The 12125-nt window shown below is 36.0% G+C and overlaps 1 protein-coding gene across 1 annotated transcript; it reads right to left on the bottom strand.

The window, feature by feature from the left end:
- Positions 1-4840: 4840 nt before the first annotated feature.
- On the bottom strand, positions 4841-6488 carry LOC105047026 (myb-related protein Hv33). Its single transcript, XM_010925802.3, is given in 5 exon segments — positions 4841-5586; positions 5589-5731; positions 5829-5958; positions 6041-6238; positions 6354-6488. Coding segments are annotated over 4 exon segments (957 nt in total). The 5' UTR covers positions 6174-6238; positions 6354-6488; the 3' UTR covers positions 4841-5035.
- Between the last annotated feature and the right edge of the window lie 5637 nt (positions 6489-12125).

Genomic DNA, 12125 nt, shown 5'->3' with positions numbered 1-12125 from the left:
TACCCATAGCTTCTTCGTGTCCATCCTCCACTCTCGGTGTCACCATGGCTCTTTTGTTCGCCCATGGCTCTATCTTTCTGATCGGATGTTTCTGCATGGTCCGCCTGGCGATCAAGTGGATGCTGGTGCAGAGGTCGGAGGATGGTGATTGAATGCACGAGATGGAGATTGGCATCATCTTGACAAGCATGTCGGTTGGGGCTTCATCATGCACATGATCGGGATGAATTGGGTGTTCAGGGCCTTTGTTCTTAATGATGTCTTCACGGTGATAACCATAGCTGCCTTGTTACGGCAATGGTGTCGTTGATGGTTAGGTTGACATACAAGCTGTCGGATCAGGCACACATGGTGCTAAACTTTGGATGGTGTCGGATGGACACAGACTAGGGCTAGATCTAGAGGCTAGGGCTCTTTGAGACTTCGATAGGGGAAGTCAGGAAGATCGAAGATGCATGGGAAGATCGGGAAGATCGATTAGGGAAGTCCTGAAGGTCCTAAAATTGAGCTAATAATTAGCTAATAGATAGGTTCAGGCTAACTCAGGCTAGCTATTCGGGTTAAACCAATTTGAATAGGTAAATGGGCTTGAGTCGAATATTCAGACTCGGGCCTGGACGGGCTCGGGCCTAGCTAAAGATATGCCTGAGCTTGGATCGAAAGATAAAACGGATCCGATATTTAGGCCCAAGCTTGACCTGGACTGGACTGTTTCGGGCTGATCCCGAAGTCCAATCCGAAGTCAATCTAGCTTGATGGGCCTTGGGTAGATCTGAATCTAGTTTCAACCCTATCCAACATCCTTCATCTCGTCTTGACATTGATCACCCGATGATTTCTGAAAATTTCTAATGCTTGAGTTGCCTTGGATGCTGCAACTATCTCTCTAGAAAATTATCATTTGGAGAAGGTTGGACTGTGCTGAGTGAAATGGTAAAAATTAATGAATGCTTCAAAGTTTGAAGTGGTCCACTGAATCTGTAAGGACTATTGTGGGATTGTCTTTGGTTCTACATTAGTTACGTATTGGATAAATTTTAGATATTTATATTAAAAAATATAAATAATATTTTTCAATTAATTTGTTGGAGTAAAATCATGAATTATTACAAATCATTGGACCAAATAAAAATTAAATAATATTATATGATAACCTCATCCGGTCATGAGATTCTTTTGCTGAAATACCAATTTATGTCATTTAATTCAATATATCCCTAAACATGCTGTTCATGTGTGCACAAACTAATAATTAAGAACATATTACATGCAATATGTATTGAGTAAATCTTGGATATTTACAGAAGTTCAAAAATTTAAATAATATTTTTTAACTATTTTTTTAGAATAAATTCTAAAATATTACAAAATTATCGAACTGAATAAGAGTTAAATAATACCGTATGCTAACCTGACCCCATTATGAGATTTCTTTATTGTAATATCAATTTAAGTGTCACTTAATTCAACATATCCTCAAACGTGATGTTCACGTGTACCCAAACCAATAATTAAGAACATATCAACATGCAAGAATGGTGAACGCTTTAGCCAGTATCAGTCAATTGACAAGGATTTCCCCATGTTTGCCATCTTCAAATCAACTTGTTATGAAGAAATTTCATTATAAAAATAACTATAAATGACAAACATCCATGGTATGGCAAGTCACAAGACATTGTCATTGATGGCTGCAATGCGGAAACAAAAGATTTCAAGAATCCTGAGTTGGTAGCTATCCTTTTCTTCGTTTTAATAGCTATTACTTCATGATGACTAGGGGACTGTACTCTCAAGGACATGCTCTTTAGGTGCTCTTAGTCCGTCACTTTTGGGTGATTTAAGTGCATGAAACCTTTTTTTCTATTTTAAACTAAAAGTGCATGAAACTCAAGGATAGCATTTAGTATTCATTTATTTATCGTTTTTTCTTTTGTTTGTGGTTTGAGGGATGTTTTTGAAGAACCTCAAGGCTAGCAGCATCTCAAACGCAGCCATATTTGGCCTAGGAAGTGCTCTAACACTACCCAAAATGGTGCAACCACATTGAGAGCACATTTGGTTCATTATCGAAATCGATTGGAATTGAAATTGAAATGGGTTGGAATAGAAGTCTGAATGGCCTTATTCTCCAACATTTTTGGTCATACTTGAAACTGGAATGGGATTTGAATAGATGAATGTTTGGATTGGATTTCAAAAAATTGGACCATTTCTATTCCCTCCTAGAATTAATGGAAATAAATAAATAGTTGAAATGGGAATCACTTATTCTTATTCCTATGCCAGGACCCTATTCTCTCTAGCCAAACATGCCCTAAGATTCAATAACAAATAGACTAATGAAAACAAGTTGTATACAAGGAAAATAATATTGAACGTGTTTGGCAAAACCTTGTCCACAACCACTGGTGAGAAGAGATGATCAAGCATACCTATAGATAAATTATAAAAGATATATAATAGGATAAGTCGACACCAAATTTGAACCTGACACAAAATCTTCTTCCAGTGTTTGTCCTCATCTCCATCACCTTTCTATTTTCATCCCTTTTGTAAGTCCCCACCATTGGATATATGTACACTAATGGAGTTTTCAGAATCCTACTTCTTGTTGAAGTAAAAAAAAATTCTTGTAGCCCAAGCAAACGCCAACCAGAGCATTCCTTAAAAAATAATTACGTAATAAACACATCTACAATAGGACTTTCTAAAAACAACATTCAACACCAACTTATTCCCAGAAGACCAATCTAAGATCTTGCTTTCCAGCCTCAGTTCCTACATTGCAGGACCACTTACTGCCATCTCTATTAGCAGTGCCATGCTTCGGAGTACATACCTATACCCTGGATACCTGCATCTGTTACTTTGTTATATGGTCTCAAATTCAGTAAGACCAATTCTCTAAAATCCTGTTTTATAGTCTGTTGGAAACTTGGATTCAGACTTATTTCATATTCTTCTATACTGGTTAGCTTCACAGTTGTGAAATGAAATGTGCACATGATAATAAGTCAAGTGGGTTCGGTTATAAAAAAGATTGTGAATGTCAATAGAATGGGCTATCAGTATTCAGTAGGCCAGCAGCAAATCTTCCAGGTAATCAATACATGTTGAAGGTGATTTGTTGTTACAATATAACAATACTCAGCCACTTGAACAATCTTTTCAGAAAATTATCACTTCGCTAAGGCTCGATTCTGCTGAATCATGTGGTAGTTGGAAGTCGGAGAGTTCCATAAAAGTGGTCCATTAAATCATCATGCTTAAGCAGAGTTGTATGGTACAATATGCATTATGCTAATATGGATTGGCATAGCAAAGCATCCAGAGGACCACTTGAAGATGTTCCTTGACTATAAGACCAATTTAATTGTTACCTAGTTCAAAGTATCTCTGAGCATAACAATCACATGATCACAATTAGTCATTTAGAACATATTCACATGAAAGAATGTTGTTGGATTCAACCAACCTTACTGTCAGGTGACAAGGATGTCTGCAAGTTTGTCATCTTTAACACAACTTGGTTTTAAAGGAAACTCATTTCAGAAAAAAAAAAAGCCTTAAATGCACTACCAAACACCCATAATATGGCAATACATGACATTGAACACCCATTCTTGAGCAAATAGTACATTAGGAAGGACAAAGTGGAGAGCGATGGTTTCGAACTTAATTCAGTTAAAGAGCCTACTTAATCTATAAGCAAGCCTTACTAGTGAAACCGAGTTCTTAATCTATTGCATAGGTCTTCCCAGATGGGCTAGCAGTATCTTAGAGGCAAATTCACTTCCGTATACTATAACATATGGTGAAGGCACTGTGTTGTCTGAAAGACCGATTTTACCCATTAATTCCAATGACCTCTGGAATAAGACCATGCATTTTAAAAAGTTCTGATTAGCTGATGTGGATGGTAGTTAGATGTTTATTAATGTTTTGAAGTGTTCCACTAAACAATGATCCAACATAAAGTACATGGTTTGATGTGCTAGCCTGTTTCAGAAAGGACAAATTAAGGAATACCTAGTTCGTGGATGAATGAAGGCAAATAACATGTGTACAGAAAGTAGTTATGTAGAACATTTCTGAATGCAAATATGTTCATCAGTTAGGTCAAAAGCTCATAGTTGGATGACAAGGTCATTTGTAGCCTTGTCACAAATTGATCGAGCTCATTAACAACACACTTGCTATAAAATTTAACCATAAACTTATTTCTATGAAGCAATACATTTAGGGGGTGTTTGGTTCATAACTGAAATTAGAATGGGAATGAAAATCGGAATGGCTTGGAATCGAAATCGGAATGGCTAAATCCCCGAAATGTTTGGTTCGTGATCGAAATCGAAATCGGAATCGAAATTGGAATGAAAAATTGAATCCATAGAAGAAAGTAGGGATTGAGTTCTATATAAATTGAGCCATTCCCATTCCACTCGGAATCGGAGTTGGAATGGGACTCTTTCCAACCAAACGATTGGAATGAGAGTCATCCATTCCGATTCCGATTTCAGATCCCCACTCCTTCCAGCCAAACATCTCCTTAGAGTAGTTATGTTTGACAAACATATTGCAGAGATCACAGATTATCGAGCAACAACTGTAAAATGTGACAGTAATTTTTTAGTGCCTTCTCCTCCTTTTTGGCCTAAAAGCATGAGTAATTTATGAGGAGAAAAAAAGAGCAGTTGGAGGTCTTCCATAATGATTGTGATGCGGTGGTGGTGCTGATGCTGGTGAATGTACCAAGACAATGACAACACTACAATACCAGCTTCAGAAAAAGAAGAAAAAAGAAGAGCGAAAATTGATGCTTATTCCAAAGATCCAGTAACAAAATAAGAACGTAATATTAACACACCGCTGTAACATTATTTGTTCTTCTATAGCCATGATACAGAAGAAAAACACAAAGAAAGTTGAAGTAAAATACAGGCAAAAAGACCCACCTCTTATCTTTCACAATTTTTTCCAATGATTCCAAAATACATGAGAGAGGGAGGGAGGGAAGGAGAATGTAAAGAACTTAAAAGAAATCCACATTGAATTCATTCGCCAATTCTCCTCGGGGTATATCAAAGCAGGTCTCTGACAGGTTTCGAGACAGCGACCTGATCGGGTAGCTATTGTAATCTTCTGTACTCTGTGCATGGTGCTGGTTCTCAAGCCATGGACAAATCTTCTCTTCAAAAGTTTCCACCCCATTGGTCTGGATCTGAGTTAATGAGTCTACCTTTTTGTCAGAAGCCCAATTCAGAACCTCAGTCCCCAACACATTGTTCATGTCTGCTCCCACATTGCAGTTCCAATTACTACTGTTACTTGAGCTCTCCCCATAGCCATAATTCTCCGAAACATCCAAGACACTACCATAATCACAAAATCCTGAGCTGCTTAACAACTCATTCTGGTTAAAAGGCCTTAGAGCTTGCTGAATTTGGTTGTAAAGGTTCGAATTAGTCTCCATTGGATCAACACCCACCTGGATATCAATCGAGGGGAAAGGATCGAAAACCGGCTTCACTGGCTGATGCTCTGTGGAGCCACTACTGCTTGAATTGTTCAAACCAGGCTTTTCCCTGGTGCTTCTATCTCACTCAATGGCTTGTGTGTGCTCGGGTCGATCCCCCTCTGCCGAAGCTTCTTTTTGAGGCATGAGTTCCAGAAGTTCTTGATCTCATTATCTGTTCTCCCTGGCAAGTGTGATGCAATTTGAGACCACCTGCAATTCCAAATAGGAGAAGTTTGAATAACAAGTAACTGAAGTACTTTTGAATTAAATGCGGGTACTAGGGGAATTCCCAAGGTCTGGTTTGTACCTATTGCCCAAAATCTCATGTAGGCCTATGATCAAGTCCTCTTCTTGCTGTGAGAAGCTGCCCCTCTTGAGGTCTGGCCTCAAGTAATTGATCCACCTCAGTCTACAGCTCTTCCCACATCTTTGCAACCCTAGATAAAGAAAAAGTGTGATGAATTAATACAGAGAGAATGATGAGAAAATGCTGTGGAAAAGTAGAGAGCAAAAGTATACCTGCTAGTTTGGGCACAGAGCTCCAACAGCCAATCCCATATCTGATGATGTGATTGAAGAGCTTCTCATCTTCCTCAGGAGACCATAGCCCTTTCCTTAGCTTCTGCTTCGGACAGCAGGAACGCCGTCCCATTCCTCTCAGTAAATGACCGAGAATTCTGGGTGACTGGATCTGTGGATGAGCTTTGATGTGGTTTGCTTGCGAGAGGGAAACACAAGTAAATTAGCAGCTGAATTATATAGAATACAGTTCTATGCTTAATATTGAAGAAAGTTGAAGAGAAACAGAGGAGGTAGAGAGAGAGAGAGAGACCCACACGGAGAGAAAGAGAAGGAGCACAGGAAGGTGAAACAATCAAGTGGTTTTTAAGCAAGGCTTTGATGTTCTTGCATTGCAATGGATTGCAATTCAAGGTATCTTCAGTTACAGGAGACAAGCGAATAAAAAAATTCTGAAAAGAGGTTAGCAATAGTGGGGGGGGGGACTTGAGTTAGGAGAGATGGAGGGAAAGATAAAAGCTTTTTAGGTTGGTTGGCGAAATGACACACATCTATATTAGATATCAAACTCAGCTTCAAGTGATTAAGGGTAAAGAAGCTTCGTATTACTGTACATTAAGGATATATTTGGTTATATCTTTTATTTTTTATTTTTTAATTTTTAAAAAATATTTTTTATTTTTTTTATTTTTTTATTGAGTAAAAATAAAAAAAATATGTTTGGTAACTACATTGCTAAAAAATAAAAGGTAACATTTGGAGACGGTAGATGAAGAGCTCGATGAGGAAGAAGGATACGAAAAGGAAAGAAGAAAGAGATGGGAAGATGAAGAGCTCGACGAAGAAGAAGAACTCGGGCTTTTTATTTTTTGGTTTGACGTTTTAGATGTGGAGAAGTAAAAAAAAAAAAAAATAGAAAAATAAATTTTGAAAAATAAAAGTTTTTTGCTTTACATGTAAAGTAATTATTTTGATTTTTACTTTTTATTTTTCATGATGTTACCAAATATTACTTTTTGATTTTTATTTTTTAAAAATCAAAAAATAAAAAAAAAATATTTTTTTAGTGGCTAACCAAATACATCCTAAAATAAAATACAGACATACATATCTACTTGCCTTCAAAAGTTCATTCTAACCGGTATGCACGATTCGTAGCCACCTCATTTCCTTACACAAAAACTAGGATTCATGTATGGTCGGTAGTAGCATGGCAATAATTCATCGGTCTCAACAACCACGGACAACATATCTGTATGCATCTAGCTGAGCATTGCAACCACAGAATTGTGATGAAGTTACGTGGCTCACTTTACCATATGTAAGATCTTCGTCATCATGGACAGACATTCTGAATAGTGTTTTGACCTTGTTTCTTCGACAATTATGGATTCAGGAATTGACCTGCACCTCAGTGTTATTCTCAGCAAAGTAGATTCCTAGTTAACTATCAAAAACAGTAGTTACTGTAGACAGAAAGCCTCGAGCTAACCATGTGTGTAATCCTAATGATTGTATTTAAGATTCAGAAGAATTCCATTCATCTTTTTTCATTAGATAAGGAGGAATACATATATATTTTAATTAGAATAAAAAAAATAACAAGAGCAATTTTAATGCTGTTACATGGTCGTGGCATGAAGATAAGTTCTTGGACAAAGATCTTATTTAAGCATTAAAATATTTTAAGTATAAAGGAACAAAAGCTCTATTGGAATTACATGTTATTTATGAGCTGATTATAGATCCTTATAGGGACAGTAGACAAGATCTGCTGAAACTCACAATTCAGCATCAAATGATGTAACATTTCAATCTTTAACTAAACTCGAAGGACTGGAGTTATTCATCTAGAAAGAGCCAATTCAGAGAGAGCTTAGAAACCACTCTACCTGCTGTGGGCCATCTGTGTCCCTTTCTACCAAAAAAATTAGCTGATCTGGATTGAAGGGCATGGTGTGCTTATTGCCAGGTAACCTGATCACATCCTGGCATCTCTCTCTCTCTCTCTCACTCACACACACACACACAAACCTTGTTGCCAAGTAGAAATATCATGCTACTTTATGTGAACTTTAACCAACTGGCTTTATATCAACCCCTATTGCTGATCAATAATTAGGTAAAGATATTAGCAGGTTCCTTGGATATCACGGTGAGGTGCCGTCCAGATTATAATTATACGTTAGTCACTTATAGCATTAAATCAGATCCTCTCTTCATTCTTTGTTCTTTATTTTCTTTAATTTTATTTTTAATGTAGGTACATTGACCCCTATGAATGTAATAATAGTTGTTCTTTGTCTAGTCTAGCTAGCCTTTTGCTAGATATTTTCTGAATTAATGGATACTTAAGAAGTCCATTACTCGCAGTCATAACAAAATATACAGGATTGTAAAATGACATATAATGGCAAAACCACTATTTATCGATTGTGATACTATTTTTAGTTACGAATATATACTATGTAATAATAAAATATTAGGAGGACAAATAGTGGCTACGATCGCAATCATATAATATGTCTCATAAATAACGGTTCCTTTGAAAGGAACTATTCCAATAGCTTTTATTAGAAACCATGTATAAATAATCTTTGATGCTCGTTATAGTAGAACATTGATTAAATATTTTGAAACATCTAACCTTCTTAAAGCCTATCGCACCCCTCCCCCAAGCACAGAAGGTTGCATGTTCAAAACATGAAGCCTATCAAACAGGCTCTCCCCACAGAAAAGTAATAAATCCATCCACGAATATTTGGCCATAGAAGTGCCGTTACATGGTAAGCACTGATTATACAAATTTAAGTTCTTGAATGACTAAGAAATGATCATTATAACATTTTGGTTCAGCTCGATTTGTAAAAAGATTATAAGAGTTTCATAGAACAATCAGTATTTAACGTTATTATTATTATTCTAAAAATATTACTATATTAATGGTTTAAATGTTTAATTTATTACTATGAGATAGTTGTTTTTTCAAAATTACCGGCTAATTAAGTTCACCCAAGTGCATCCATAAGACAATTTCAAAATTACCGGCTAATTACAAGCATTCATTCTCAAGTTTTTTAGATAGATTAGAGCCCATTTCAGAATTACAATGGTTGTGGCTGTAATTGTTGGCATTGTAGTGCATGTGATGCTGTAAGCTAATGTACTATTATGTTAGGTTTGTGTTCCCTTTTCATTACCAATTTATTACGTCCTTCAAAGTGCGAACTATTAAGATAAATTTAGAGAAGAAAAAGGAGGCTGCAAGGTTAGATTGGACCAGAATAAATTGGGTTGGGTGAGCTAGGGTTGAGACATGCAGCATGGATCATGATCAACTCAGGTTATGGGAGTCAACCATCATAGATGGTATTGGTCAAAGAGTCCCATTTTATGTTGGATTAGATCGGCTCTAAGATTATAATTGTTGTTGTAACTTGATCCAATCCAAATCATCTACAACCGAAAGATCACCATTTGGAATGCAATTTTGAGCATAAACTTAGGTGCAAACCCTGCCATCAAGTAGCCAAGTCACAAATAATTTAAAGGCATGTTTGATTGAAAGAAATTGAGCTCTAGAATAGAGATGGAAATAAGTGATTCTTTTTCTATTGAAAAATTTTCTATTTTTACTATGATTTCAAGAAAGAATAAAATATCTCAATCCTCAAAAATCCAATCTGAATTCTCATCTAGTATTCAAATTTCATTCTAATTTAATTCTAATTCTAATTTCAGTTATCAATTAAATACATCAGAGAATATTATTTCAATTTTCATTCCAATTTTAATTTTGATTGCCAACTGAACTCATCCTAAATAGATTGATGTCGGATTCGTAACCACACATGCTTTAAAATAGATTCTTTAATTTTTTTTAATATACATTTCAAGCAAAGAGAAACGTACGGAGGTGTCACGGTCATTGGTTTGGAGTCCTAGTTGTAGGCTTGAAGTTCTTGCATCCTACGTGAGCTTGACCTTGACATGCCTCCTTTGGAAAGGAAACATCATAGTGGCTCTTCTTTCAAGTTATACAAACTGCAGCCAAGAGGTGGTTGAGGCAAGTCATTATTTTAACGTGCCTCGGTTGTTTAATTACAGCCTTGGATCTATCATAAGATGGCGTAAGACCTGGTGGTCTTATTCTATATTTTGCATGATTTATTAGTTAGTATTTTAAAATGTTAGACCATGCACCAACATGCAAGTATTTTATCATGACTCGAGGAGACTTGTTGAGGTGAAGACCATCAACATGTCACAGTTAAACAAATGGAGATATACGAGTTAGTCATACTTTATAGTGTAACAGAAGGCCAAATCAAAGCGCATTAGTGCAATTTCGTATATTTTAGACATTCTTCTATAATAATTGAAAAGATATATTGTTAATGATTATAGTTTCAAATAATGGATAAAATGGATATAATTTCTATTTTATATCTTCCTGCTCTATGCTTAATTTCTTTCGACATGCAAGAGAATAGCCACTAATATATACAAGGATCTAAGGATACCGATTACATTGAAGGTACTAGGATGCTTGTTATCTGCAATCAAATCTAGAGTCATATAATATTCTTGCTTTGGTGGCAATCAATTTATAAAAAATTTTATATTTTTATTTGGATAAACATCAAGCAAGCAATGTGAATCTTGAAGTTCTATGCATGTATTGGTGTTCGATGGATCATGCCACTAGAGCTTAGCAGTCTGATCTTTTTTTTTTTTTCGTTTGGTTTCAATTAGCCAAAGAAGTGGAAAGAAATAAAAGGAATTGGTCATTCGCATCTTGAAGCATATAGAATTTTTTTCTTTCACATCATTAGATTTTCGATACTATGGTGACATTATTCATATTTTTCACTTTCTCCTTTTTGATTCTATGTAATAGTTGCTGCATTCAGTGTACCATTTGAGATTTTTTTCTTAAAAAGATGATTTTATTTTCATTTACTTAGAACAAGGTTTCCTGATCTAACACAAAGGTTTGTTGAGCCAGAATTAGTCCTAAAGACAATCATTTCAGCATGAGGAGAGTTTTCTGAATTGGTGATTAATGACGGTCCTTTTATTATTATTATTTCGACGATTGATACATTGTTTCCTTGTCAACTTACATCAATGGCTAGTGATTGACCTTTGTTTTGCTAAAGATAGCACCTCCAAATCCAAGCTTCCATCATGGCAACGCAGTGGGATGGATGAGAGTTGGAAAGGTAAACCAAAGGAAACCAATGATCCCTTGACAGATTAGAGCTTTTGAAGATGTAAAGGAGTAGACAATTTGCTTGCTAGTTGTTCTCCATTATCCAATGAATTCTACCCTACAAGACTATAACAATGACCACTAACCAAAAACCATATCCAAGCTTCCATCCTACTTCTTGTTTAAAGGTTTTCAATGCACTCCTTTGCAAGTCAATAGGTGGATACCAAACAATGGGGAGAGTGATGAGTAAAAAGAGAAAAAGAGAGGATCTTGGATTTTGATGCACTTTTCCCCACCAACGCCTACTTTTCTTCATTGAATTGTTTAAATCAGATTGACTCGCTGTAATCCACTTGCATCAATATTTTACAGCTACGTAACCATCCTTTTCTAAGTCCATTAGGCATGGGAAAGAAAACTCATCAAGCATTAGAAATAATTAATCTACATACAACTCACCTTAGGTCACCTCCTCTCACGCAACTGTGTCAATCAACTAACTTTTCCTAGATTTGATCTCTTCTAGTTTCTATCCATGACAAATATTAAAATTATGATTTGTTCCATCTTTTTGGGTGCAGAGAAATCACAGAATGAAATTAGGTTTGAAATGATGGAAGACTTTTTTTGCACTTGATGAAACTAGCCGGACTAGACCTAACCTCCTCTAAACATATAAATCATGAAGAAGCACCAAAGTATGAAACATTTGCACACTTGCTATTGATAGAACACTCAAAACAAAGGATTAGTGAAAATGTTAAGATTTATCAACGAATATATACAATGCATGCTCAGAAGAAGAGAGATGAGTTATCCATGTTCAAGTTTTACCAAGCATCGGATGATGTGAAAAGAAGTTTTCAA

The sequence above is a fragment of the Elaeis guineensis genome, chromosome 6, assembly GCF_000442705.2.
Source record: "Elaeis guineensis isolate ETL-2024a chromosome 6, EG11, whole genome shotgun sequence".
NCBI lineage: Eukaryota > Viridiplantae > Streptophyta > Magnoliopsida > Arecales > Arecaceae > Elaeis > Elaeis guineensis.
This window is presented reverse-complemented; position numbering and strand designations above follow the sequence as displayed.